Source organism: Trichoderma gamsii (genome assembly GCF_001481775.2).
Source record: "Trichoderma gamsii strain T6085 chromosome Unknown Scaffold_3.2, whole genome shotgun sequence".
In the NCBI taxonomy this organism is placed as follows: Eukaryota; Fungi; Ascomycota; class Sordariomycetes; order Hypocreales; family Hypocreaceae; genus Trichoderma; species Trichoderma gamsii.
The window spans coordinates 137,984-161,659 of NW_020171340.1; the positions used below are offsets into that span (position 1 = coordinate 137,984).

Below are 23,676 nucleotides of genomic sequence, written 5' to 3' on the forward strand. Positions count from 1 at the left end.
CTGAGTTCAGATCTGCCCGGGCCCTGTCCGGCGACGGTCTTGGACCAAAAATCAAATCTCCACATTACAGGATCCGACACCGTCCCGACACGGTGTTCTGTGAACCATGCATTGCGTTCTATAAATCTGCCCGTGTCCTCTGCCAAGTCGGCGTAATCCTCAAAAGCAGGCCATTTTCCCTCTGTTCCAGGCATTGAGCCATCTCGTCGTCCTTTACTTGCCCTACTTTTTCGCTTCTCTATATATATTCAGCTACACCACTGTCCGAACTCGATTCAACCAAAGCGCAGGTCGTTAAAAAACTTTGCGCCACTATCAAGGTCACGGACGATCAAGCGAGCCAACCACGAAATAGCGCCCTGATCTACCTCCGTGTTCCGGACCCTAGATAAGCTAAGGGGAAAAAAAAAAATTCGACGAAAAATAGTTCCCAAGAAGACAAACCAGCAAACAAGCAAACAACCGAAAATAGGACTTCGGTGCTCAAGCTGACCTTGAAGGCCCAGTTGCCTGATCGATTTCTGCAAGCACTCCTACGGTAGCCCTGCTTGGGACGTTGTACAGGCTTACGTGCAGCACAATTGCTTGAGGCTTACAAGATCCAAAGTTCCTACCTAGGATTTACAGAGCAACATGGCGCCCCATCAGCGCCTGCGCATGGCGCCCAACAGGCTGCTGTCGCTGTCTTCCAGAACGTCGCAGCGCTGTATCGCTAGCAGCGCTGGGAATACAGCGGCCATTGCCCGCCGCTTGCCGTACCTTGCCGGCAGCAGGGCCCCGAGTGCGGCGACTTTCAGCCCCTCAGCGGGCTCAGCACAAGGACTTTTGTCCGCTAATCCTTCCAGCTTGGGAGCTCGTCATTTTTCATCCTCGTCGGCGACTTATTCAGTCTCTGCTCCTTACTTCTCCTCCTCATCCTCCTCTTCTTCCTCGTCTCTGCCATCTACAGGTCGATTGCCCTCGCGACTCCAGCAGCAGCGATCGTTTGCGACGACAGCCGCCGCCATGGTTGCCACAAAGCTTGACGGCAACAGCATTGCCAAGGCCATTCGCGAACGCCTTGGCGCAGAAATTGCAGAGAAGCAGCAGAAGAACCCCAGATACCGACCCAGCCTCAGGATCATCCAAGGTATGGCTGCGCACGCGCAAGACAGCAAGACTGGAGACGTATTTTCTTCTTGCTCTCTTGCTCCTTACCTCTTCTTGTGCAATAATAATTACTAACTGGCTGTTTCTTTTCTCTCATCCAGTTGGTGATCGCTCCGACTCTTGTAGGTTCCCCCGCCATCCTTATCTTGCTCATGATCCTTATCGGGTCAATTTAGAGCCGCGGCTAACTATTCATGCAGCTACGTATGTGCGTATGAAGCTCAAGGCTGCCGAGGAGGTAAGGCACAAGAAACAAATTCTAGGCTCCTTTAAAAAACAATCGTTGACCAAGATGTCGTCTCCAGGCCAATATCGACTGCAAGCTGCTCCATTTCCCCGAGGATATTGCTGAGATTGAGCTCCTCGACCAAATCCGCCGTCTCAACAACGACGATGCCGTCAACGGTATCCTTGTTCAGCTGCCTCTTCCCAAGCACATCTCAGAGCCTGTCATCACATCCGCCGTCGCGGACGAGAAGGATGTCGACGGCTTCGGCACCAACAACATCGGCGAGCTTGCCAAGCGTGGTGGCGCACCCATCTTCACTCCTTGCACTCCCAAGGGTGTCATCACTCTGCTGAAGGAGGCCGGCGTTGAACTTGCTGGCAAGAACGCTGTGGTTCTCGGCCGAAGCAATATTGTTGGCGGTCCCGTTGCCCAGCTCCTGAACCGAGCCAATGCCACCGTTACCATCTGCCACTCCGCCACGGCCAACCTCCAGGCCCATCTCAAGAACGCTGACATTGTCATCGTTGCCATTGGCTCCCCCAACTTTGTCAAGGGTGAGTGGCTGAAGCCTGGTGCTGTGGTTATTGATGTGGGAACCAACTACATTCCGGACGCCTCGCGCAAGTCTGGTCAGCGACTCGTGGGTGATGTCGAGTTCGAGACCGCCTCCGAGGTCGCCTCCGTCATCACCCCAGTTCCTGGCGGTGTTGGACCCATGACTGTTGCTATGCTGTTGGAGAACGTTGTCGAGGCCACAAACACCTTCTTCGAGAAGGAAAAGATCAGACAGACCGTTCCTCTTCCTCTGCACCTACAATCCCCTGTCCCATCAGATATTGCCATCTCCCGAGCTCAGGCGCCCAAGCAGATTACCCGCGTTGCGACTGAGATTGGCATTGAAAGCCATGAGCTGGAGCCCTATGGAGCATACAAGGCCAAGGTCGATCTGAGCCTACTTAAGCGACTTGCCCACCGACGTGATGGTCGCTATGTCGTCGTCACTGGTATTACCCCGACTCCTCTTGGTGAAGGAAAGTCAACCACGACCATGGGTCTGGCCCAGGCGCTCGGCGCTCATGTTGGACGTGTGACTTTTGCCAACGTCCGACAGCCCAGCCAGGGACCGACATTCGGTATCAAGGGTGGTGCTGCTGGTGGTGGCTACAGTCAGGTCATCCCTATGGACGAGTTCAACATGCATCTCACAGGCGACATCCACGCCATCACTGCCGCAAACAACCTGTTGGCTGCCGCAATCGAGACACGCATGTTCCACGAGAACACTCAGAAGGACGGCCCGCTCTACCGCCGCTTGGTTCCTGCTAAGAATGGCGAGCGAAAGTTCTCTGCCACCATGCTTCGCCGCCTCAAGAAGGTTGGCGTTGACAAGACCAACCCCGACGAGCTGACTCCGGAAGAGATCCGCCGCTTCGTCCGCCTCGACATCGACCCAGAGACCATCACCTGGAGACGAGTGCTGGATGTCAACGATCGCCACCTCCGAGGCATTACTGTTGGAACCGCCCCCACTGAGAAGGGACAGTCTCGTGAAACTGGCTTCGACATCTCTGTTGCCAGTGAATGTATGGCCATCCTGGCGCTCAGCACTGATCTTGCTGATATGCGAGACCGCTTGGGCCGTATGGTCATTGGAACTTCCCGCAGTGGAGAGACTGTCACTTGCGACGACATTGGTGCTGCTGGTGCTCTTACCGCTTTGATGAAGGATGCTATCAAGCCCAACCTCATGCAGACGCTGGAGGGCACTCCCGTCTTTGTTCACGCTGGTCCCTTTGCCAACATCAGCATTGGTCAGAGCTCTATCCTCGCCGATAGATTGGCCCTGAAGCTCGCTGGCACTGAACCTGATGAAAACCACAACGAGAAGACTGGTTTCGTTGTTACCGAGGCCGGCTTCGATTTCACCATGGGTGGTGAGCGTTTCTTCAACATCAAGTGCCGCACTTCAGGCCTTGTGCCCGACGTTGTCGTGGTTGTCGCCACTGTCCGTGCTCTCAAGGTGCACGGAGGCGGCCCCCCAATTGCCCCTGGCGCTCCCCTCGATGCTGTCTACAAGCAGGAGAATGTCGACATCCTCCGAGCTGGCTGTGTCAACCTGAAGAAACAGATTGCCAACGCCAAGTCTTTCGGCATCCCTGTTGTTGTCGCCATCAACAAGTTCGCGACCGATACCGATGCTGAAATCGCTACTCTCCGCGAGGAGGCTCTTGCCGCTGGTGCTGAGGATGCTATCCTTTCTGACCACTGGGCCAAGGGTGGCCTTGGTGCCATTGACCTGGCCAAGGGAGTCATTGCTGCGAGCGAGAAGCCCAAGGAGCTTCAGCTGACCTACGGCCTCGACGGTACCATCGAGCAGCGCCTTGAAGCCATTGCCCAGAAGATGTATGGCGCTGCCAATGTCGAGTTCAGTGAGCTTGCTCAGAAGAAGATCGACACATACACCAAGCAGGGCTACGGCCACCTGCCCATCTGCGTTGCCAAGACTCAGTACTCGCTGTCGCACGACCCTGACCTGAAGGGCGCGCCCACTGGCTTTACTGTGCCCATCCGGGATGTTCGTATGGCTGCCGGTGCCGGTTACTTGTAAGTTATTCTTCTCTCTACAACTATTTGGGATAAAGGTGCTCATGCTAACTTCTCTCCAGGTATGCTCTGGCTGCTGACATCCAGACCATTCCCGGTCTCCCCACTGCTCCTGGCTATCTCAACGTTGACGTCGACTTGGAGACAGGCGAGATCGATGGTCTTTTCTAAGGCAAACGCAGATTTAACTTTTCTTCTTCTGTCTTCTTCCTTTCGGCATTCATGACTGGCACTGATTGCCACATTATCGACTTTTTTTGATGAAAACATTATATACCCAGAGACTCAACGTGGGGCACAACAAGGATATAGGGAATTTTGGATTTATGACTGGTGCATCTTCAACATATGGCGCAGGCATGCGAGGCACAGGGCTATGATTGGGACAATTAGCCCGTTTAGAGTTAACAAGAACTACTGCTAGAGCACAATAGAATGGCTTTAGAAAGCACTCACTCTCTCTCTTTCTCTCTTCTCTCCATCTTCTGTTTCATTCATGCTTATGCATACATAACCCCTCTCTTACAATATGGTAAGCACGTAGCTGTAAACTGAAGTATTGAAATCAGCTGGAGTCTCATATATCTTCTAGAACGCAAAGAGTACTACTGTCTCGTCAAAGAGACTGCATGATAGGGGCGGCAAGCGAAGTTGCAGGCGGCTACCAACAGATAAGGAGACTTGGGCCGGTTGGATGAATCGATCCGGATTGGGATTCGGGGGAACTGATGGCCGAAAAGGCGCTTCTACTTTATACTTCTGGAACAGCCAAGTGGAGTACTAGATACGGAGATGAGACGAGCTGGTCATTAACATCTCAAATTAGCATCTTGGAAAGAGAAATGTCTACTTTGGAATGAGATCCCAATTTGCATAGCGAATTACACATCACATGTCTGTAGAAATTGGTGAAGGGTATTAGGCGTGATTCAATCAATATCGTTATAAGTTTTCATCAACAGCCTGTCACCCCCAGAAAAAGAAGAAGAAGAAAAACGCCCAAGCTAAAGGCGCCTCAACCAATTGCTTTCCTAAAATTCCAAGCCAAATGTTCCATCGAATCTGATTGTCGCGGATTTAAGTGTTTCTCGTACTCTGTCGTCTATAGCTCGGTCGATGTTGTCCAAGGCGTCGTCGCTTGATTGTCTCACTTCTTCCTCCAGATCTTCCTTCAGATCTTCCCTCATTTGAGTCAATATCCTGCCGCTCTCCTTCTCCATTTCATTGATTGCATCTTGGCAATTCCATTTTAGGTCCTCTGTGCAGCTTTCAATCTGGTTGGTCATCTCTTCATAGATTTCTTGTCTCTCTTCTGTTCCATATCGACATGGGCTGCGGCCATTATCCAGTACGTCTCTGAGGTTGTCTTTGATGTATTGTTCCAGCCCAGAGACTCGGCTTTCCATATCATCGAAGCGTGAGTCAATCCGACTTTCGATATTGTCCAATCGGCAAACAACGTCTTTGAGAAGAACTAGGACGCGGGCTACACCAGAGGAATCTTCATCACAGTAATCGGCTCGGCGGCGTTTTTCTGTTACAGTTAGTTTTGGGTCCAACAGGGATAGTGTAGAATGATGCACAAGATGAATTGATGGTGCTTACTGGAACTTTGAGCGTTTGACGCAGAGCCAGCGTACGGAGGAGGGCTTTCCGCATTATGCATAAATTCATTCTTCTCGGCAATCTCGCCTCCATTACCAGCATACAGTGTAGCCGGGTTTGCTCGTGGTAGATCTGTCCGCGGGCGGCCTTCAGGACGATCGCCCGAGAATGTCTTTTCGAGTAAATCGAAGTCTGGTTTACTTAGGACTGCGTTGGAGCTGTCGAGATGCACGATGAATTCGGTGACGCTGGCGAGGTCTTCAATCAAATGTAGTCGAGTTTTCGTTTTGCCTTTAGAGTCTAGAGGACGTCCTTTGGGGCGAATCAAATCAGGCGCTTGCGTCATGGAGATACATAGTGAGTAATGCCGAGGCTGGAATGTCTTGGAGGCTGAAGGCTGTGGATTGTGGTAAACATTGTACTTTATAGCTTGAACCCTTTCAGGATATATGTATAAATAAACAGCTTGCTTATTGCTCTTGCCTTTGCCGCCTCTGAGGATAACATAAGCATGAAGCTTGAACATTGCTGTATTGGCTGAAGTGTTCAAGTACGCGTCGAACGAGACATCTTCCATCTGACAAAGCTGTTCACTAGCATCATTCCATGTTACTCTGTTCTTCTGATAGGATATGTCGATCACGGCGACGTTGCCTTCTTTTGCAGTTTCAGTCACGGCTAGCGTTTCATTGATGCTACTCTTGGTCACTTCATCTCCGTCGTCATTGTTGTTTACTTTGTCAAGGCGATTGATTTGGGAGGTACTAGAATATCTAGAGTCAGAATACATTAGCAAATCACATATGGTGAAGAACACGGCCCGATCATATGCTGTTCCCCTGATCATAGCCGTGAATACAGTGAGTAGCGCGGAGCTTCAAAAGTCCCCCCACTCTTCAAATGAAAACACTGCTGCGGATAATGTACTGGCAACGGTAGCAGACAATAGTAGCTGCTACCTAACAAGATCCCAACCCCTCCACTGACGCAAGTCAAGCGATGGCCTGAGAGCACAGGCAAGTCAAGCGATGGCTGGATAGCACAGGCAGGTCGAGCGATGGCTTGAGAGCGCAGGGCTGGCATTGGCATTTTACGACCTTGTCTCGCAGGCAACAGTTCCGAGGAGTATCTTCACCGGAGCAGGACAGCGATCCACGCGAAGCGACAGCTTGCCATGAATGCGGAGCTTAAAAAATCCTCCGCTCCTCAAGGAAGACATTGGCTGCGGATAATGTACTGGCAACGGTAGCAGACAGCAATAGCTGCTACCAAACAAGGTCCCGACCCTTACAGCGGAGTCAACTCAAAGAGCCGACCAGCGCGTAGTGGGCATCGGAATTTTACGACCTTGTCCCGCAGGAAACAGTCCCGAGCAACGTCTTCGAGAAGAGCAGAATTGCTATTCACGCAGAGCCATGGCTTGCTGGAGTCGCATAGGGACATCTCACTGACCCAGGCGAGGAAACAGGTTGCGTCGCGTCGTTGTCTTCCTCGTTGTAGATGGCGCCGTCATTCATTGCGGGATGTTCTAGGCGATGAATCGATTAGGTGAGATGCATTTGATGGCTGAGTGGCTGGTTGGAAGGTTGGTGAGGTAGAAGAAATGGCGCAGCAGCGCGTACGTTTTAAGATGAGACCTCCTGGCACTGTCACATGACTCGGCCAACCAATCAAAGCTGCAGTTACTAGACTGCAGCTGGAACCAGTTAGTGAATTTACCGTGTGCTCACGTGATTGAAGCATGCGCTAGGTACAGTATGAATACAATGTCTGCACCGCCTCGCCGTGTTGATTTAGCGGCAGATGCTACTGCTTGGCGAGGTATTGCATTCACGTTTGCATTCACGTTTGTGGTAGAATTCTTAAAATCACGGAATGCCCCAAAAGAATTCATGGATTTTTCCTTTTCCTCTTCTCTCTTCTAGCTATGGCGCTCGTCAACAAGTTCGGATGCGCAGATCCACGTTGCACCACGACAACTTTCGTTTCAAAGTTGCAGTACAGTCAATAAATGGCAATGAGGGGAGCTAAGAAGAGCAATCTCCCAAGGTGCAGGATTTCAACAAGCCTGTTGTACACTGCATACTGCGACTCTTCCACGGCATCTCTCCCACTCAGCAAGCTAGAAATAACTAGATATGGTAGATTCAATGAATCGACAAGAGGTACCAAGCTCAAGGTTTCCCTTAGTACCCAAGATTATCGAACTGGTGGTGTGGATTACAGGTATAGGAGTTTGATAGTAGCTACATTGATGTAAAGAGCCATTTGATACTGGTGGCATCCAGAGCACTCTCTGCACCATTGCCGACTGCGAGATAATCCGTGGGGTGTGAGCTAGCAAATGCTGCTACTACTACCTAGCTACTACTGCTCTCACTCACACAATCAGCACTTTGGTCATGCCATGCAACTTATCCTGCGATGCAAGACGTGATATTAATTTATGGAGTACGGAGCGTTTCCACATACATGCATACATGTAGGTAGGTGTAGAATCGAAGGATTTAATGGGCGAAGGATTTAAGCAGTGCCCAATAGCGTGTAAAGCAAGCGACCTGGACGAGCTGAATTAATAGTAGCAATTTTACATGAAATAAAAGAAGAGCTGAAACGAAAACGACAAACGGAATGTAAACCAACAAGAAACTATTTCCATGAATCATGCCCTCCATCTCATTTTCAAAATGCAACCCCTTGGTGGCCGTTAGTCTGCGGACATGTTGCCCTTTTCTACAAACCCGGGCGGAAACGAAATCCGTATCCCGAAGCCCTGCGAACACCCGCAGTTGCCTCGTCCCCTGCATGTGGAGTTTGCGAAAGCCACTGTGCCGGATCTTGGTCATCCCGAGGAAGACGATCCGCCACTGGTATTCGAGGTATTGGCAGCATTCTACTTTGTTAGGTAGCAGTAGGTAGGTTAATCATCGGTCTCTGACGCGGGGGCTAAAAAACGACGACACAGAAAGCTTAGGTCGTTGGTGGCCAATATGAACCGGGGGAGATGAAGCGCTTCGATTAGGGAGCTGTGGTGGGCATATCCACTCTGCAGTGCTCAGTCCCTGCGGAGGGTTTTGGATATATTACTGTTGTGCTTTGCTGTTCATCTATTGCATTTCTTCATCTTTGCTCCATTTCCCTACTCTGCTTCTGGAGTATAAGTCGATGTCCCTTTAACGTAGGGGCTGTTCTTTGTCTGTTATCGGCTTGGACGGAGCGAATAGTGAGACTCTCACTCGCCCTAGGTCGAGAAGATTTGAAGGACACTTTTCCCCGCCTCTCTTTGCTATTATACTTCAAACACCGAGAGGTCCGTCTAATTACGGTGACGGCGTCGTCGATAGGCCGTCGTGTACAATCATGGCCTTGATCCCCATCGCCATTGCGGCGCTGGTCGCCTACCAAGTTATCTCATATGCTTTGCGCCTGCGATTTCATATCAATGAAGCCAAGAGAAGCGGCTTGCCTTATATTGTTCTTCGTGCGTCCACTAACATTCACCCTCCTGCGAGCCTCCATGGCCCTCTGTAAGCCATACTAACATGATGCCTTCAAAAAACACAGCTTGTTCGCCGTTCTGGATAGGGTGGCAAGTGACCCATAAGCTATGGATTCCTCTCATCAAGCTACTTCCAAAGTCATGGTGGGATGGATGGCTCGAGTATGAGATGGCCCCTCTTATAGACTGTTCGCTTTCCCAATATGGTCGACTGGCTAACAACTCTGGTCTCCAAGTATCATGCGTCCCAACTTTGTATATACAACTCGCCATGAGTGGTTCGCCAAGGTTGGCGAAACCTTCTTCCTTGTTTCTCCCGGCAGATTGATGCTGCTCACGGACAATGCCGAAACGATCCGTACCATTACGTTGAAGCGAGAGCAATTCCCCAAATGGACTGCCGTCTACAACATCTTGAGGCAGTTTGGTGAGAATGTCTTGACTACTGAAAGCAGTATTTGGCGGATGCACCGGAAGGTGACCTCGCCTTCATTTAACGAGAGAAACGCCGCCTTGGTTTTCCGCGAGGCCATTGTTCAGACTCAAGGCATGCTGCGTATGTGGACAGGCCCTGAAGGTAACACCAGAAAGGAGCCGCTCAACTCTCTCCAGAGGGATACGATGAGACTAGCTCTGAATATTATCAGTTATGTTGGTTTCGGGATGCGATTGCTGTGGCCAGGAGCAACACATGCTCCAGGGACGGATCCCAAGCTGTTGAAATACGGCTCGCATGAGCCTTCGGTAGGTCACGAGCTGAGTTTCACAGATACCATGGAGTTTCTACTTGAGCGCCTCCTGGTTTTACTGCTTTTCCCACGGTGGTTTCTGCGTAAGTGTCCTTTTTGTACCTTATATCGATATGTTTCTTCGTACGAGACGCTGATGCTCTGGATTACAGAATTACTGCCTTTTGAGAAGATCAAGAAGGCAGTGCTGGCTTACGACGAATATGTGAAATACATGAATGAGCTTCTGGACGAAAAGATTGAAGACGCACGCAAGGGAGACCACATAGAAGGCATGGATCTCATGGGCCAGCTTGCGAAATCCTGTTTTGGAACCGATAACAAGGATGCTACCTTGAGTCGCGAGGAAATCATCAGCAACGCTTTCATCATGTTTGTGGCTGGCCATGAAACAACAGCCAACACCATCCACTTCACCCTCATCTTCCTAGCAATGAACCCTGAAGCGCAGCGCAAGATTCAACAGGATATTGATAATATCACCCAGGGCCAGGACCCGAAAGACTGGGACTATGAAAGCTTGGTCAACCCCATGACTGCCAGCATGATTGGTGCCGCCATGCACGAAACGATGCGACTCATGTCCCCTGTGGTTGTGATTCCCAAAACTACGTACAGCGATCAGCCCTTGGTCATGGACGGCGATAAATATGTCATTCCCAAGAACACGGGTATCTCATTGGTGACGATTTCTGCTCACGTCAACCCTCGTTACTGGCCAACACGACCAAGCAAAGTAACCCCCGGCAAATCCAATATTCTCGACTATGTTCCAGAGCGGTGGTTCCAAAGTATGGACAAGGACAGCAGCGCGGGCAGCGAAGACGTCGCCGGCGCCGACTCGGAAGATTTTGGCGGTTTCCAGGGCTCGGACATCAACGCGCAGCTCTTCAGACCCGAGCGAGGATCCTACGTTCCCTTCAGCGACGGGGCCCGATCGTGCCTCGGACGCCGCATTGCCGTGGTGGAAATGATGGCGGCGCTGGCAGTCATTTTCCGGAGCTACAGCGTCGAGCTCGCCGTGGACGAGTGGGCGGCGCCGGCGCAGGTCGATCAGATGAGCCGGGGGGAGAGGGCGCGCATCTACAAGAAGGCTCAGGACAAGAGCCGGTGGACGGTGGGACAGGCGACGTCGAGGCTGACGCTGAACCTGCACGACGGCCAGTACGTGCCGGTGCGGATTGTCAAGAGGGGAGAGGAGAAGTTTGTGGACTGGGTGGATAAAGAGTGAATGGATACTCTTGGAGGCTGGTTTTTGTACAAAGATGTGAATGTTTCATACAAGTGTTCATATAACGAGCCGGCTATGAGAATCACAATATTGCACACAGCATTGGCATAATATACTACATGTAAGTAGGCTGGAACAAGCATTGACAAATCAAAACAAGTATGAATGTAGGTGTTTCCATCAAGGCCCAATCGCAAGGAATGCAGCATTGGGTAGGAAGGCAAAGGAAGCCGCTGCAGATACCCCATATCGCCATCACCATGCCAGGCATCAAATGCGGAGCTTTCTGCAGTGTGCCATTTGCAGCCCCCCATACTCGATGGCACTCTGGATCAACCGGGGTGATATCAGGCAGTATCAATCGATACTACCGCATCACCATATTCCACTCTGGCAACATGGAATACCTGATAGGTAGGTAAATGTGCTCCATATGCAGCAGAGTCAATAATCACATACTACCAAGTCCATCACCGCCTGATATCCCAGTAAACCTCAATGCATTTCCATTTCTCATAAGAAACAGCGGCAGCTTCACACGCAGCTTCTGCTGTTGGTGACAGCTCTCTTCGCATCAGCGGCGCTCTGCCCCATTTCATCCCAGCCAATGTCGATCTATCACTCACTCTCCAGCTCCATCCCTCCAGCCACGCGACGTCCCCTCGAGGTACCGCTTGTTAGCGGGGAACCTCGCAAGCGCCGGCTCCCAGACGCCTGCCAGCGTGGCACTGGCAAACGCAGCAACAAGCGGGCGACTTGTCCCCCTCCTTGCCGCTGCTGCAGCGTTCAGCCACACGCAAGCAGAAAACGGTGGGAGAGGAAACAGTCGGGTCTAGTCCTAAAGAGGCCAACATAAACAAGACAAATAGCCCGCCTTATCCCGCGCGAGCCTTTTTATCATTTTTTCTCAATATCCTACTACTATCCGTACTTACTGTACAGTACGGCCGCTCCCCGCATCCGCCCAGCAACGCCCAGCAACCAGCAAGAAAACATTCGACATCCCACTTTTTGGGCTTTGGACAGCTGTTTGTAGCCGCAGCCCTCGCTGGCACAACTCACCACAAGCCCTTGTAATTTTTCATTACTCATTATATTGATATTACTTGTTACAAATCGCCACTATCAGTGAAGACACACTTATAACGATCACAGAAGAGAAAGAGAAAGAGAAAGAAGAAAAACAAAGATAGCAAACACACACACACGTTGCTTCTGCCAGCTGCCGTTCTGAAATTCAGCGCGAGTGCTGCGGAGAAAACAAACCGAGCTCTGCAATTTAGCCAATCACATAACAGTCTCTTTTTGGGGAACGCAACACACACACACCGCAAGAATATCATTGGGCATTTGAATCACTCGACCTACCTCTTATTTTATTTTTATTTTATTCTACTGCGACTAAAGAAAAAGAGACAACCGCCTGTCATCGCCTCGCATCGCATCGCATTACGTCGCATCGCCGCGCACCGCAAGAATATCGCTTCCGCATCGCCCTCTCGTCTCTGCAAACCGTCCCCATGACCGCCACTGCGCCCTCCAACGCCTGGCTGCGCGCTCAGCGCAAGAGCGATCTCGTCGAATTGGCCGAGAGTGTCGGCCTCCAGAAGTGAGTTTTACGGTTCTATTCATTTGATTTCCCGCTATGACCTTTTGTTCTGCCCGGATGCGAAGCGCATTTGGACAATGCTGTCGCATCTTCATCCCTTGCGTCATTGTTTTGTTTGCCATAGCGCTCGCCGCCTTTTCAGCAGCGATGGTGGCGGCTGTTTGTAGCTGCGCGCGCGTAACGATTGTTGCGCCAGGCGCGATGGAGAGGCTACAGCTTCAAGAGCAAGCTCGGCTTCATTCGTCTTCGCTTCTTCTACTTCCTTTTTCCTAAATCCTGTCTTTTCCTTCTTCTTTTCTTCCTCAACCGCGCAATCCCACTACCCCTCGTCATGAGCGCGTCGCCGCATTGCCACCGTTGCTTCTAGACAAAAGTAAACAAAAAAAAAAAGCAAGCTAACACGGAATCGTCCCGCGAACTAGCTACGATGGTCTCAAAAAATCGGAACTCGAGATCGTTCTCGATGAGTTCATTGCGGGGAACAGCAGCCGCTTCAACAGCCGATCTGATCTGTCGGGCTACTTCAACAGCCGGTCCAAGGCAATGGGCTCTCCCGTCAAGCGAGAGTCCAAGGAGCCCATCAAGGAAGAGCTGGAAAAGGGCATCAAGACGATCAAGCGGAGGGCGACCAAGGCTGCTGAGGATCTGCTGAACACGTAAGTACTTCCCATACAGTTCCTGCCTGCCTGGGTCTGAGATCCGCTGCGGTCTTGGACTTGGCCGAATCATCATCGTCAATCTCTTTCTAACCGGCTCTCCAGAGATGCTGAAGACGTCCGCGCCGCCTCAACTGCCCTCATCCAGACCCCTGCTCGCAGTCTGTCGCAAGTTGCCTCGCGCATCTCACTGCCCGCGACCCCGGCCGACGTAGCCAACGCTGTCGATCGCTCAGCCATTGCCGTGCGCCGCCGTGTCTCGTCCATCTACCAGGAGAGTGGCATTGGCGAGACTTCCAACGCTGCTCGAGAGACTCTCAGCAGCGTTACCAGCATTCTGCTTTGCGTCTCCGCTTTCGAACTCTGGTATATTCGACCCGAGATCCTGGCTAACCGCTACGCATTCACCGTCCCTGCCATCGGCTTCCTCGGCACGTCCGACCACCCCGTGTACCTGCCCGATATGTTCCTCCTGCTCACCGCGAGCTTTTGGTCACCTGCTCTCACCTGGGCCTTTACCAGCTTCATCTTGCCCAGCCTGTTTGGCTACTTTTTCAACCTCAGCTCTGCCAGCGGCGCCCAGGGCGCTAAGACGCGCTCTCGGGTTAGCACTCCGGACACTGCTGTCGATCCCTTGACCTACAGCATTGTCAAGGCACTCGTCTCATTCGTTGTGTATGGTCAGGGTGTCACCTTTGGCGGTCTCCTGTCTGAGACAGCTATTGATCGGCTTGACGGAGCCGTGTACGGAGGCTACAAGGGCATACTGACTGGAGCTGCCATTACTGGATTGCTTAGCATCTACGATGCGGTCCTGAAGAAATAAATGCGCAAAGAAGAAACTTGCTATTGTGGAATGAGACTTCCACAACCCTGATCAATATCGGGGTACTATGCGATTTAGCATAGTGGCGTAACAAAGGAAGGAAGGGGAAGCGGCGTTTTAGGTGTTGGACGGCGTCAAAGCGCGACTCTAACTAATGCTGTCTTTTTTTCTTGCCGTGGCTATCCTTTTATTGTTTCTGCTTGCCTTCGTTTTCTTCGGCTCTTTTGCGCGGTTTTGGAAATCTGCTGGCTTGGAATGCTGGTAAACTTACTTGGACAGAAAATTGGCTGTTTCTCTCGTTCAAGCCAGAAGCTACCTCTTTATCGTTGCTTTTCTCTCAAAATCATCATTATTTTTTATCAACGTTTTTGACGCTAGGGGTGTTTCTGCCATTTTGGTTTGCGATGGTTTATGATTTTCAGTTACCTGGGCTTTTAAGGGAGAGGGGAGCAAGGTTTTTTTTGGTGAATTTTATCTATCTCTTATTTGCTTCTGAAATGGGTTGGATTGGCGAGTCTTCGCTGGAGGATAGGGAAACTTGTTATTTTATTCGCAGTAGATGAATTAGGCCACGAGTTATATGAAAATGCTTCTTCTTTTTAAAATACGTATATTTATATCCAAGAGCGCTTCATGCCTGAATGCTTATTCATGAAACCTCTATATCTATAATGCACAAGCCATGTATTGGCCGAATCCCAAATGTCTATCCTTATACCAAAAGAACGTGAATAATCCATCTTCTCTCGCCTGACCAGTTCCCACAGGATATAGAAAAACAATTACTGTGTTGACCTAACATGTTCCGTTCAAAGTAACAGAATCAAAGCCGTCATTCTCAACTTGTGTTATGTATATTGGCGTTGAGGAGCAAACAAGAAAGAGAGAGAAAAAGTTAAAAGAGTATAGAAAGAATAAACGCCGATTTCCATATGCATCCGTCCAGCTAAAAATGCAACTGCGCCACGCTTCAAGTTTGCTGAAATCCATTTTTTAGCACCCTTGCTTTGTTATTTTTCAGGGCTTATCCTCAGGGCTTTCCCATTTAATCGGGTGCATGAGAAAACTCCTCAAACACATGCGGCCGCTGCTCGTTTCGGCCTCCTCCTCTGCCTTTCCACCTCGCAGCTTACCCCCTCCTTCCTTTCGATGGCCATTACGACCTCTGCCGTCCAGTTGAGCAAAGCCCAACCATCGCCGCCATAGAAGGCCTGAGAATTCACTGTTGTAATACCAGCTTGTACCTCTGTGGTTGTGTTCGTTGCGCAGATCAAACGGGCTGCCCACAGCCGAAGTCGAGTGGTCACGTCCACCGTTGAAAATTTTATCAACTGAACTGCCAAGAGGATCCCAAGCACGGTCCAGGAATGTTGGGTGAGGCGCGTATACGGCCTTGAAACCATGGTGAAAGGCCACACTGGAAGGGAACATTTCGGTCCACATCGTGCGGTGATGGCGCCATATCTCCTCATGCATCGCCATCAACAGCCGACGACTTAGTCGAGATGCCGTGATAATGACACATCTTCTTGGAGGAGTCTTTCCATAGCCGGTTGCGTCATTAGAGAATACCCAGGCTGAGCCATGCACGTCAAAGATCGGATTCAACGTAATGAGATCTGCTGCCTCACCAACACCACATTGCGGGCTGTTTTTATCACTCGCACAAGAAGTGGGTATGATGGACTTTCCGTGCTGCTCAAATCGGAGCTGCTTCGTTTCAGGGAACTCGACGGGACCAAAGACGGGCGCCTCGCCAGAATCGGCCGTATATTGCTCGACGGCAGACGTGAAATTCTCCCAGCTACCGTGGTGAGCGGGGATATAGTAGCGTGAATTGCGCTCCCAAAGATACGGACGGGGCTGTTGGTCTGCCCAGACGCCCAAGCGGTCAAATAGTTCATACCAATTGCCCAGGTATCGCATATCCATCTCCCAGTTCCAGAAATGCTCGTACTCCGGGTGCTGCAAGGCAAAAACCTGAAGCGGCATATGGGCGCTGCGATATACATCATGAATTTCCTTTTTGCTGGGATTGCCAATTGGCTCCTCGAATTTACCAGGATAGAATAGCTTCATCTGGGCTTCGCTCCATAGCGTCACCAATCCATGGAACTCGGGTGGTACGTGGGCGTCGAGCAACTGTTGGACTGTCAAATCATCAGACCAGATTGGCGAATCGTTGTCCTTGACGTGCAGCAGAAAATGGACATTATAATCTCCGCCAGATTTGAGAGCTAGCTCGTTGATCATAGCCCGGAGGTTCAGTACTGAGAACTGCGTCCACTTAAATCCGGTATATAGGCGGAGCACTACGGCGATCCGATTCTTCTTACCCTCCTCCGGTTTGAGCACTTCGGTCTCTGGGTCTGGCTCTGTGAACCGGTGCTTGTTGGCGGTAACACATCGTTCCTGCACGTCGCCCCAATCAATCCGGCCATAATCGATTTGGCCCGTTTCCTTCCAGACAGCTTCGCTTCCTGAGGACTCTGTGTTGAGACCCACGCCAGCGCCACCATCTTTAATGTCGTAGCCAAAGCCATATGGCCCATAACGACCAAATCGATCAAAACAAACATCATCGCGAAACCCAAACATGGAGTAAGATCCAAAGGCTGGATCAGGCATATATTGCGGAACGCCTTCATAGGCATATATGCTGGGTGCTGGGATCTTCTCTTCGTTGTCGAGATAGCAAGTTTTGATGCTCGAATCGGACGTGTTGTATGGATTGTAGGGCTTAGGTTTAGGGATCTCTTGGCTGAGCGGAGGATCGCCAAGAGGAGCTTTCTGAGCGGGATTGGGATATTCAGCAATGTGCTCAGATTTCTTGACCAGAGCTTTAAGACCATGGAAGTAGCCGTTCAAACTAATTGTAAGAGCAATGTTAGTAGTCTGATGCCTCCCTAATGCGGCTGGGGAACTCACTGAGGGAACCGAAGCCATGGCATCTTCTTGATGTCTTCGTCCCACATCTTCTGATTCTCCGCGTCCTCTTCTGCGCTCAGTTCGTCTTTGTCGTCTATAGATGACTGGCTCTTCTGGTCATCTTTCTCTTTCTCTTGCTCTGTCGTTTTCCCTTGCTCCTCTTTTATGATCTTCTCTTGGTCCTGTTCACTGCTACCCTCTTTCTTTTCGCCTTCTGTTGGTGTCTCTTCCGGTTTTTTGCTCTCGGTAGGTTCCTTCTTCTCGTCATCTACCTTCTCTGGCGGTTTATCCTGGTTGTCTTTGTTCGTAGGTTCCTTCTTCTCGTCATCTACCTTCTCTGGCGGTTTATCCTGGTTGTCTTTGTTCTTGCCCTCCACGATCACTAGAACAGGACCACCATCTTCATTCCCGATTATTGTAGGCTGAGGGGGCGAATACTTTGTTGCTGTGGCAGGCTGGGAGAATGTCTCAGTGGCAATACCGTCACCAGCTTTGAAGAGAGCGAGCGACACAAGAATCATGCTTGCGACAGTCCATATCAGGATTCTCCGATAAAAACCTCGGCCGAAGATAGAAAGCCCTCGAACTGATTTCGTTTCCATGGCACTTTCTGCATATGGTAATAAGGGCTCATTGTTTCTATTCGTCGAAGCGGAGGAGCTAGAACGGCTACTGAAGCTGAGAAGTGAGGCCGTGCGCTCCATGGCGGATGGAGCGAGGCAAGGTGACGAACACCCGCGGTTCTGAGGGTCTTGGGCGTCGCAGTCGCAATCGCAAAGATTTGGGCGTCGTCCACTTTAAATTTGTAAATCCGCTGGCCAAAGAGAAATAAGGAAAATAAATAAAATAAATAAAAATATAAACCAAAAGGATGCAAACAAAAAAGCAAACAAAAGGCGTATTGCGTGACTGGTGAGATAGTGGCAACTACTGCCGTCTCGGAGGGGCACGATGAGGTGGGAGAGAAATCAATGAGAAAAGGATGAGAAAAAGAAAAGAAAGGTCTGCGGATGAGATGGAAAGCCTACGAGAGGCTTCTTGAGGGTTCCGCAAAAGGAATCGAGATAATAGAGGGGAGATAAGAAAAGCACAGGCAAGGGTAAGGTACTAGTAATGGATGTACAGGTTTTTTTTGGAGATCGACGACGACGAAATGGCCGGTACAAGGACTCCGTAGTCGTAATAACCATAAACCTTGTATAGGAGACCAGGCGAGAAAGGCTTTGCAGGGGCCGAAGAAGCCACGGGCAAAGTGGAACAGGCAGGAGCCGCTGGAGGTTCGATCCTGCCAACTGCCTGAACTGCCCAGGCGCGCGCAAAGAGCGATCGACAGGCAGGTGCGGGACAGAAGCTTCAATGAAAAAAGAAGGCACGAAGCGAAGAAGTGCAGACTGAGACCCAGATAAGGTACCGGGCGGCAACTTCTTCACCAGATAGACTAGACTTTTCTTTCCTAATGGCCGCTAACAAAAGAACGGTTGCGGCGCTTTGTCTGACGGATCCAAGAGCCGGGCTCCCTTTTTACTGCATCCTTCGATTTCCACCTCCACAAGGCAGACTCCGTTTTGGATCTGGCAACGGATTGGATTTTCAAGAATGCAAATCCCAATTCAAACCGCTCTCGCCAAGCTGGGTTCATCGAATAGGAGCGCAAGGCGCATGTGAGACGATGGGGAACGAACTGCAGCCATGATACGAGCGCATCCACACAGACGCACAGAGACACACAGTCAGCTTTGAACGACCGCCCAGTATTAGACCGCTAAGAATCTGGACCATGCGTTGCCTACGGACGCTTCAATCTCTTTACTATAGTAATGTCCAATAATACCCTGTTGAACGGTGGGTGAGCTGAACCCCCATGACTTATATGCTTGTCGATTAGGACTAAATCAGCCACAAAGCATGTTCCCTGCTAAGAGCAGTTGCCGCCACAGACGAATTCCTACACAGATTTTCAGCTCAAGGGAAATGGCAGCTATGAAGAATCAGAACCATGGTGAACTCGTCGAGCGAAACTCAGTCTGAATATCGCTGGCCACGCGGCTTTGATGCTGCAACATGCTCCAAGCGTAAATGCGATAGCGCTGCGGCTAAACTTCCATGTCAATCGCACCCGCCGTTACAACCGCATCGTGCCCTTTTCGAAGCCACTACGGCTAGGCCCAGGGCGGCTGGGCTTCGCTAGTCCAATCCGTCTCCCATCAACCTATTTCGGCCCAGTCCTCTCAGCGCGGTTTGTCTCTCCCTGGCCAATCAGCGGGGCACGAGCCTCAGCCGGGACCGCATACGGCTGCCCCGATACTGCTGCCACAGAACGTACCCCTGTGAGCCTTCCACCAGCGTTTGGCCTTTGGCCTGTCGATCCAGCTACATATTGCGTCATCGTTGTTGCAATACATAGAAAGTCTAGCTGAAGCGCAATTGTGAAGGGTAATAAAAGGAACGATCCAGCCAAAGTTTGAGGCTCGCTTGTTGGCTTGGGAGGCTTTTTGAGGAGGGAGTGGAGGGCACAAAGCTGCTCAACAAGCCGTATTGCTCGTGCGCCCTATTCCGGGATGATCGGGCTTCCTTGCAGCTGAGAGTGGAAATCCGTTGATGCTGGAGAATGGAAAAACAATACAGTAGGCGGGACACAGTTGGCGTGGACCCGTCGTATCCTTGCCGTCCAACCATCCCGCCGGCACAACATGAAACACGCGTCGACGGCAAGGGTGGATAGCGCAGTGCACATTCTGAGCCTCCCGAAATCCGACGTTGCTGCTTCTTTACGGCGTAACAATAGCCACTCAGCATGGAGATGCATTCATTCAGCCATTAAATGCGAAAGCAGTGGAATTCAACCACGCCATCGTCCATCGCGCTCTCTCCTTTACAGTTCATGATAACACACTTACTGCCCAAAACTCAGAACTCGTGCTCTGCCGAGATTCTCCTTTTCCAGACCGGGGGGCAAGCCATCTCATCAAATATTACGGAGCAGCAGAATTCTCATTCCGCTACCACCTACTCGTACTAATATCTTGTGGAGCAGGATTTCTATTGTCATCTCGTTCGCTCGCCCCCATGGAGACTCTCTTGGCGTAAGTCATAAAAGTGGCCCGTTGGTTGCATAGGGTGACAAGAATCGACCGCCAAGACTCTTCTACGCTGGTTTTGGTCTACGCAAACGGATGCCCGCCTAGCAATTCGGCGTCGCTCGCCTGGTCTCGTCCAAACCCCCTCCCCAATACGCTTCTCGATCGCTCGCCATGATGCTGTATGCCGATACGCCCAGTGTTCGACATGGCTGGTTTCGCATTTGAACCTGCCGCTGCCGAGCAAAAACTCGCTGCATCTCGTGCCGACGACTGAGACATTCACAGGTACCGAAGGCGGAGGTCAATCAGCCCTAATTGATTACCGTCATTATCGATCAGTGACATAACTGGCGCTTGCCAGGGTTTAAAAATAGATTTACAATCGGGGAGTTTACGGAGTTTTATCAGGTCTAATATTGCTATACAACTTACGAGTTGCCATTCATGCAAGCATCAGTGCCGTGCAAAATAGGATAGCGAGATGCTTCCAATCGACGAAGCAGTAAACAGTTTAGTAAGGGCATCAAATCACCAAGCCCACATTATGAGGCCGTATCGGGACTGTATCGAGTAGGGGACATAGCACCTCAGGGCACTGATAATCCTGGAAACGCTTCACTTCCCATCAAGGCTTACAGAATTACAAAGAGAAGAAAGATAACATGATATTAGATCTACTTGCCATATCCCAATTTTACTTGCAATGCGTATGCAGACCTATTCCAGCCTATGTTGGCGTTTCATTCCCAGCCTCAAACATTATTTTCGCAACCACATTTACCAGAATGCTAGGACTTATCAAACTGGTTCCTTTGGCTTTTCCTCACCTATTGCGTTGGCCTCGTCACTTTGTTGGCCGTGATTGCTTGCCTGGTCTTCCACATCAGTCACCTCGTCACTCTCGCCGCTGGCCAAGTGCTTCTTTTTCGCGTCGATACTTTCCCTCCACTCTTTGCCCCATCGAATAGTAGCTATGACGCCGAGTGTTGAGAGGACCATCAATCCCGTTGAAAGGGTCTCAAACCAGCCGACGCCGATTCCGTCGATGGCCGGCAGAACGACAGCAGTTCCCACGCAACCAGCCAGGTACCGGACAAAGTAATTTGCTGCCGTTACTTCTGCGCCGCGTCCGGGCATTACGTCCAAGCAGTACGTATTCAGTGATGGAAAGGCAAAGAGCTGCCCAACGCCTTGCAAGAAGAGCATAATGACCGGCACAGGGATGCCGCCTACAGCTTTGTCTACCGCCCACCCATATACAAGTACGCAGCTTGGCATGAGGATACCCATGAAGGGCAGTGCAGACCGCAGGCGATCTTCTGGGATGCGTACACCATTGCGCTTCTTGATCCATTTCTTTACCGTTCTGTCTGCCCATCTCCCTCCCATGAATGTACCCAGCAGGTAGCCGCTACCTGGTGCAAGGTAGAAAAGCCCCGACAGCATCGGAGAATCCAGGTGAAATCGCGGGTTTAGCACGTACCGGATGGGAGTGAGCAAGCTGTACATGTTCCACACGAGTGCTGAGCTGGCGAGTGCTACCAGTACCTGGTTCCCATATCGGAACAGCCGAATTACTCGAATCGGGTTAGTCATACGAAGTACGGCTATGATCTTTTGTTTCCTAGGTTGGCCTTTTAAATCTTCGATTTGTTTGTGGTGGATCGTCTCAGGCACGAGGAAAAAGACGCCCAACACGCCGGCGCCAGCCAAGGCTGTCTGGAGCCAGAAGATGGATCTCCACGTTGCATAAGTCACCAAGATGCCGCCGATAAATGGACCAAGTGCGGGCCCAATCAGTGTTCCAGACATGAACCATCCGAGAGCAGTCGCTCGCTCCGTAGGGCGATATATATCTCTGCTTCTTTGTTAGTCACTGCCAATTATACGTCAGACACCGTTGCTCATTAAGCTTGTGGGTTGCTTATCAGGTGCATACCCAACGGTCCAGGACTTATCGCGAAAAGACTATGCTCGTGGCCAGGTTACTTACCCCAAGCAGGCTGCTCCCAACAGGATGAAAGCTGTTCCTTCAAAGGCTGAAAGCGCTCTGAAGACAAAAAAGGCTGCCAGATTAGGAGCAAGAGCAGTAGCCATGCTCAACAAGAAGAACAGCACGGCTGTTAACAGCGTCATCTATATCACTTAGCATGCGTGCCGCTGCAAGTTGAAAGCTTCGCCTCTCGTGATAACACGCGGCAGCATGCAGCGATGTACATGGCCACGCATCTTGTATAGAGGAACAGGGGTCAGCTCAACTTACTGGTCGCCTGCCGAATACCTGGCTCATTGGCCCCCAGATAACAGGTGATATACCCATCAGAGCCATGTATGCAGCATTGCTCACATCGATAATAGAGCCGGTCGTGTTATATGTCTCTGCCACTTCAGGAACAGCAGCCAGGATGCTAGTGCTTGACAATGGCGAGAGAAAAGCGCAAAAGGACAACACCGTTACAATGATATGTTTGCGGCGTAATGACACGCGATCGTATATTTCATCTCCTCTCTCATGATAGCCACCATCAGAGGGTAATGGCGACTGTGGTGAGGATGGCTCAAATGCATCTGGTCCAGACACATGAGACGTCGATCGATAGAATACCCCCACTGGTTTTGCCGGCTCGATCATTCGTTCGGTACCATTTTTACCGTGAGGCTGCTGAGGCTGTTTGGAAATCTCGTTGGTCTCAGGGGCCCTCGAGAACGATTTCTCTTCGGAGGAAACCATGATTGCGAGATACGATATACTCGATCCACAGCTGTTTCCCAAATCACGAGGCTGGCATATCGCCCTTGGCTCGACCGAATAGAAGCACTCTTTCAAAGTTGAAAGACTTCAGTATATGAAGGAGAAGACGATATGCAAATTGTCACGAGCAGCCATGTAGATGCAATGAATATGGCTTAACTGTTTGTCTTCGCAGCTAAAGAAGGTACGAGTGCTTATACAAAGCAAAACAAGGAAGAAACTTCAACACATCGATACATCACAAGAAACAGGTACAGAAAGGGAAGCTGAAACGCCGATTCAAAGGGGCCCTAGACAGAATTTATTGTCCACCAGCAGCCGGAAAATTGGTCAAGGTGTATGTAACCGAATCAAGAAGCCGCCATATAGCCTTCTCGACAAACCCGTCCGGTTGTCTTATCGGAGCAGCCTCCCCCCGGGAAGCGGAGCCGCTCCCGGGCTTACCCAGCCAGCCAAGCTCTTTGGTTGTATGCTCGCCAGGGACGAAAGAATCCTTGTAGATCGAAGCCGCCATCGGCCCGCCTTTAGGCTCTCGAAAGCTTCGATTCTTTCCGAGTTTTCTACGCAAGTTGGGAGTAAGATTAGTGTATCACCTTTTGACCGTGCCTCGGCACAGGAACGGCCGCCCTGCAGCTTTTAGGGCAGGATTTGCTTGCGAAAACCGGATTCATTCGTTATATTTGCTCCGAAGTGGGCTTTTTTTCTGGATCTTCTTAGATGATTGAAAGTATGGCAAGCTGTAGATTTTGTTCTTCGCGG

At 50.7% G+C, this 23,676-nt stretch overlaps 6 protein-coding genes across 6 annotated transcripts; 3 read left to right on the plus strand and 3 right to left on the minus strand.

The window, feature by feature from the left end:
- Positions 1 to 633: 633 nt before the first annotated feature.
- Positions 634 to 4,153, plus strand: TGAM01_v201059 (formate-tetrahydrofolate ligase; the record flags this gene model as incomplete). Its single annotated transcript, XM_024548679.1, has 4 exons — positions 634 to 1,129; positions 1,350 to 1,387; positions 1,455 to 3,982; positions 4,045 to 4,153. The coding sequence occupies 4 exons, from the start codon at positions 634 to 636 to the stop codon at positions 4,151 to 4,153; spliced, it is 3,171 nt and encodes a 1,056-aa protein (XP_024406495.1).
- Positions 4,154 to 5,013: 860 nt separating this feature from the next.
- TGAM01_v201060 (hypothetical protein) lies at positions 5,014 to 7,104 on the minus strand (the record flags this gene model as incomplete). The annotated part of the gene is made up of 4 exons (XM_018806743.2): positions 5,014 to 5,516; positions 5,588 to 6,351; positions 6,879 to 6,986; positions 7,040 to 7,104. The coding sequence occupies 4 exons, from the start codon at positions 7,102 to 7,104 to the stop codon at positions 5,014 to 5,016; spliced, it is 1,440 nt and encodes a 479-aa protein (XP_018660036.2).
- A 1,843-nt stretch (positions 7,105 to 8,947) lies between these two features.
- On the plus strand, positions 8,948 to 11,066 carry TGAM01_v201061 (cytochrome P450; the record flags this gene model as incomplete). The annotated part of the gene is made up of 4 exons (XM_024548680.1): positions 8,948 to 9,068; positions 9,152 to 9,248; positions 9,323 to 9,918; positions 9,988 to 11,066. 4 exons carry the CDS (start codon positions 8,948 to 8,950, stop codon positions 11,064 to 11,066), a joined length of 1,893 nt encoding a protein of 630 aa, XP_024406496.1.
- Positions 11,067 to 12,586: 1,520 nt separating this feature from the next.
- On the plus strand, positions 12,587 to 14,157 carry TGAM01_v201062 (hypothetical protein; the record flags this gene model as incomplete). The annotated part of the gene is made up of 3 exons (XM_018806745.1): positions 12,587 to 12,675; positions 13,098 to 13,331; positions 13,437 to 14,157. The coding sequence occupies 3 exons, from the start codon at positions 12,587 to 12,589 to the stop codon at positions 14,155 to 14,157; spliced, it is 1,044 nt and encodes a 347-aa protein (XP_018660038.1).
- Positions 14,158 to 15,174: 1,017 nt separating this feature from the next.
- TGAM01_v201063 (hypothetical protein) lies at positions 15,175 to 17,606 on the minus strand (the record flags this gene model as incomplete). The annotated part of the gene is made up of 2 exons (XM_018806746.2): positions 15,175 to 17,026; positions 17,086 to 17,606. 2 exons carry the CDS (start codon positions 17,604 to 17,606, stop codon positions 15,175 to 15,177), a joined length of 2,373 nt encoding a protein of 790 aa, XP_018660039.2.
- A 3,357-nt stretch (positions 17,607 to 20,963) lies between these two features.
- Positions 20,964 to 22,896, minus strand: TGAM01_v201064 (hypothetical protein; the record flags this gene model as incomplete). The annotated part of the gene is made up of 3 exons (XM_018806747.1): positions 20,964 to 22,023; positions 22,159 to 22,301; positions 22,429 to 22,896. The coding sequence occupies 3 exons, from the start codon at positions 22,894 to 22,896 to the stop codon at positions 20,964 to 20,966; spliced, it is 1,671 nt and encodes a 556-aa protein (XP_018660040.1).
- Between the last annotated feature and the right edge of the window lie 780 nt (positions 22,897 to 23,676).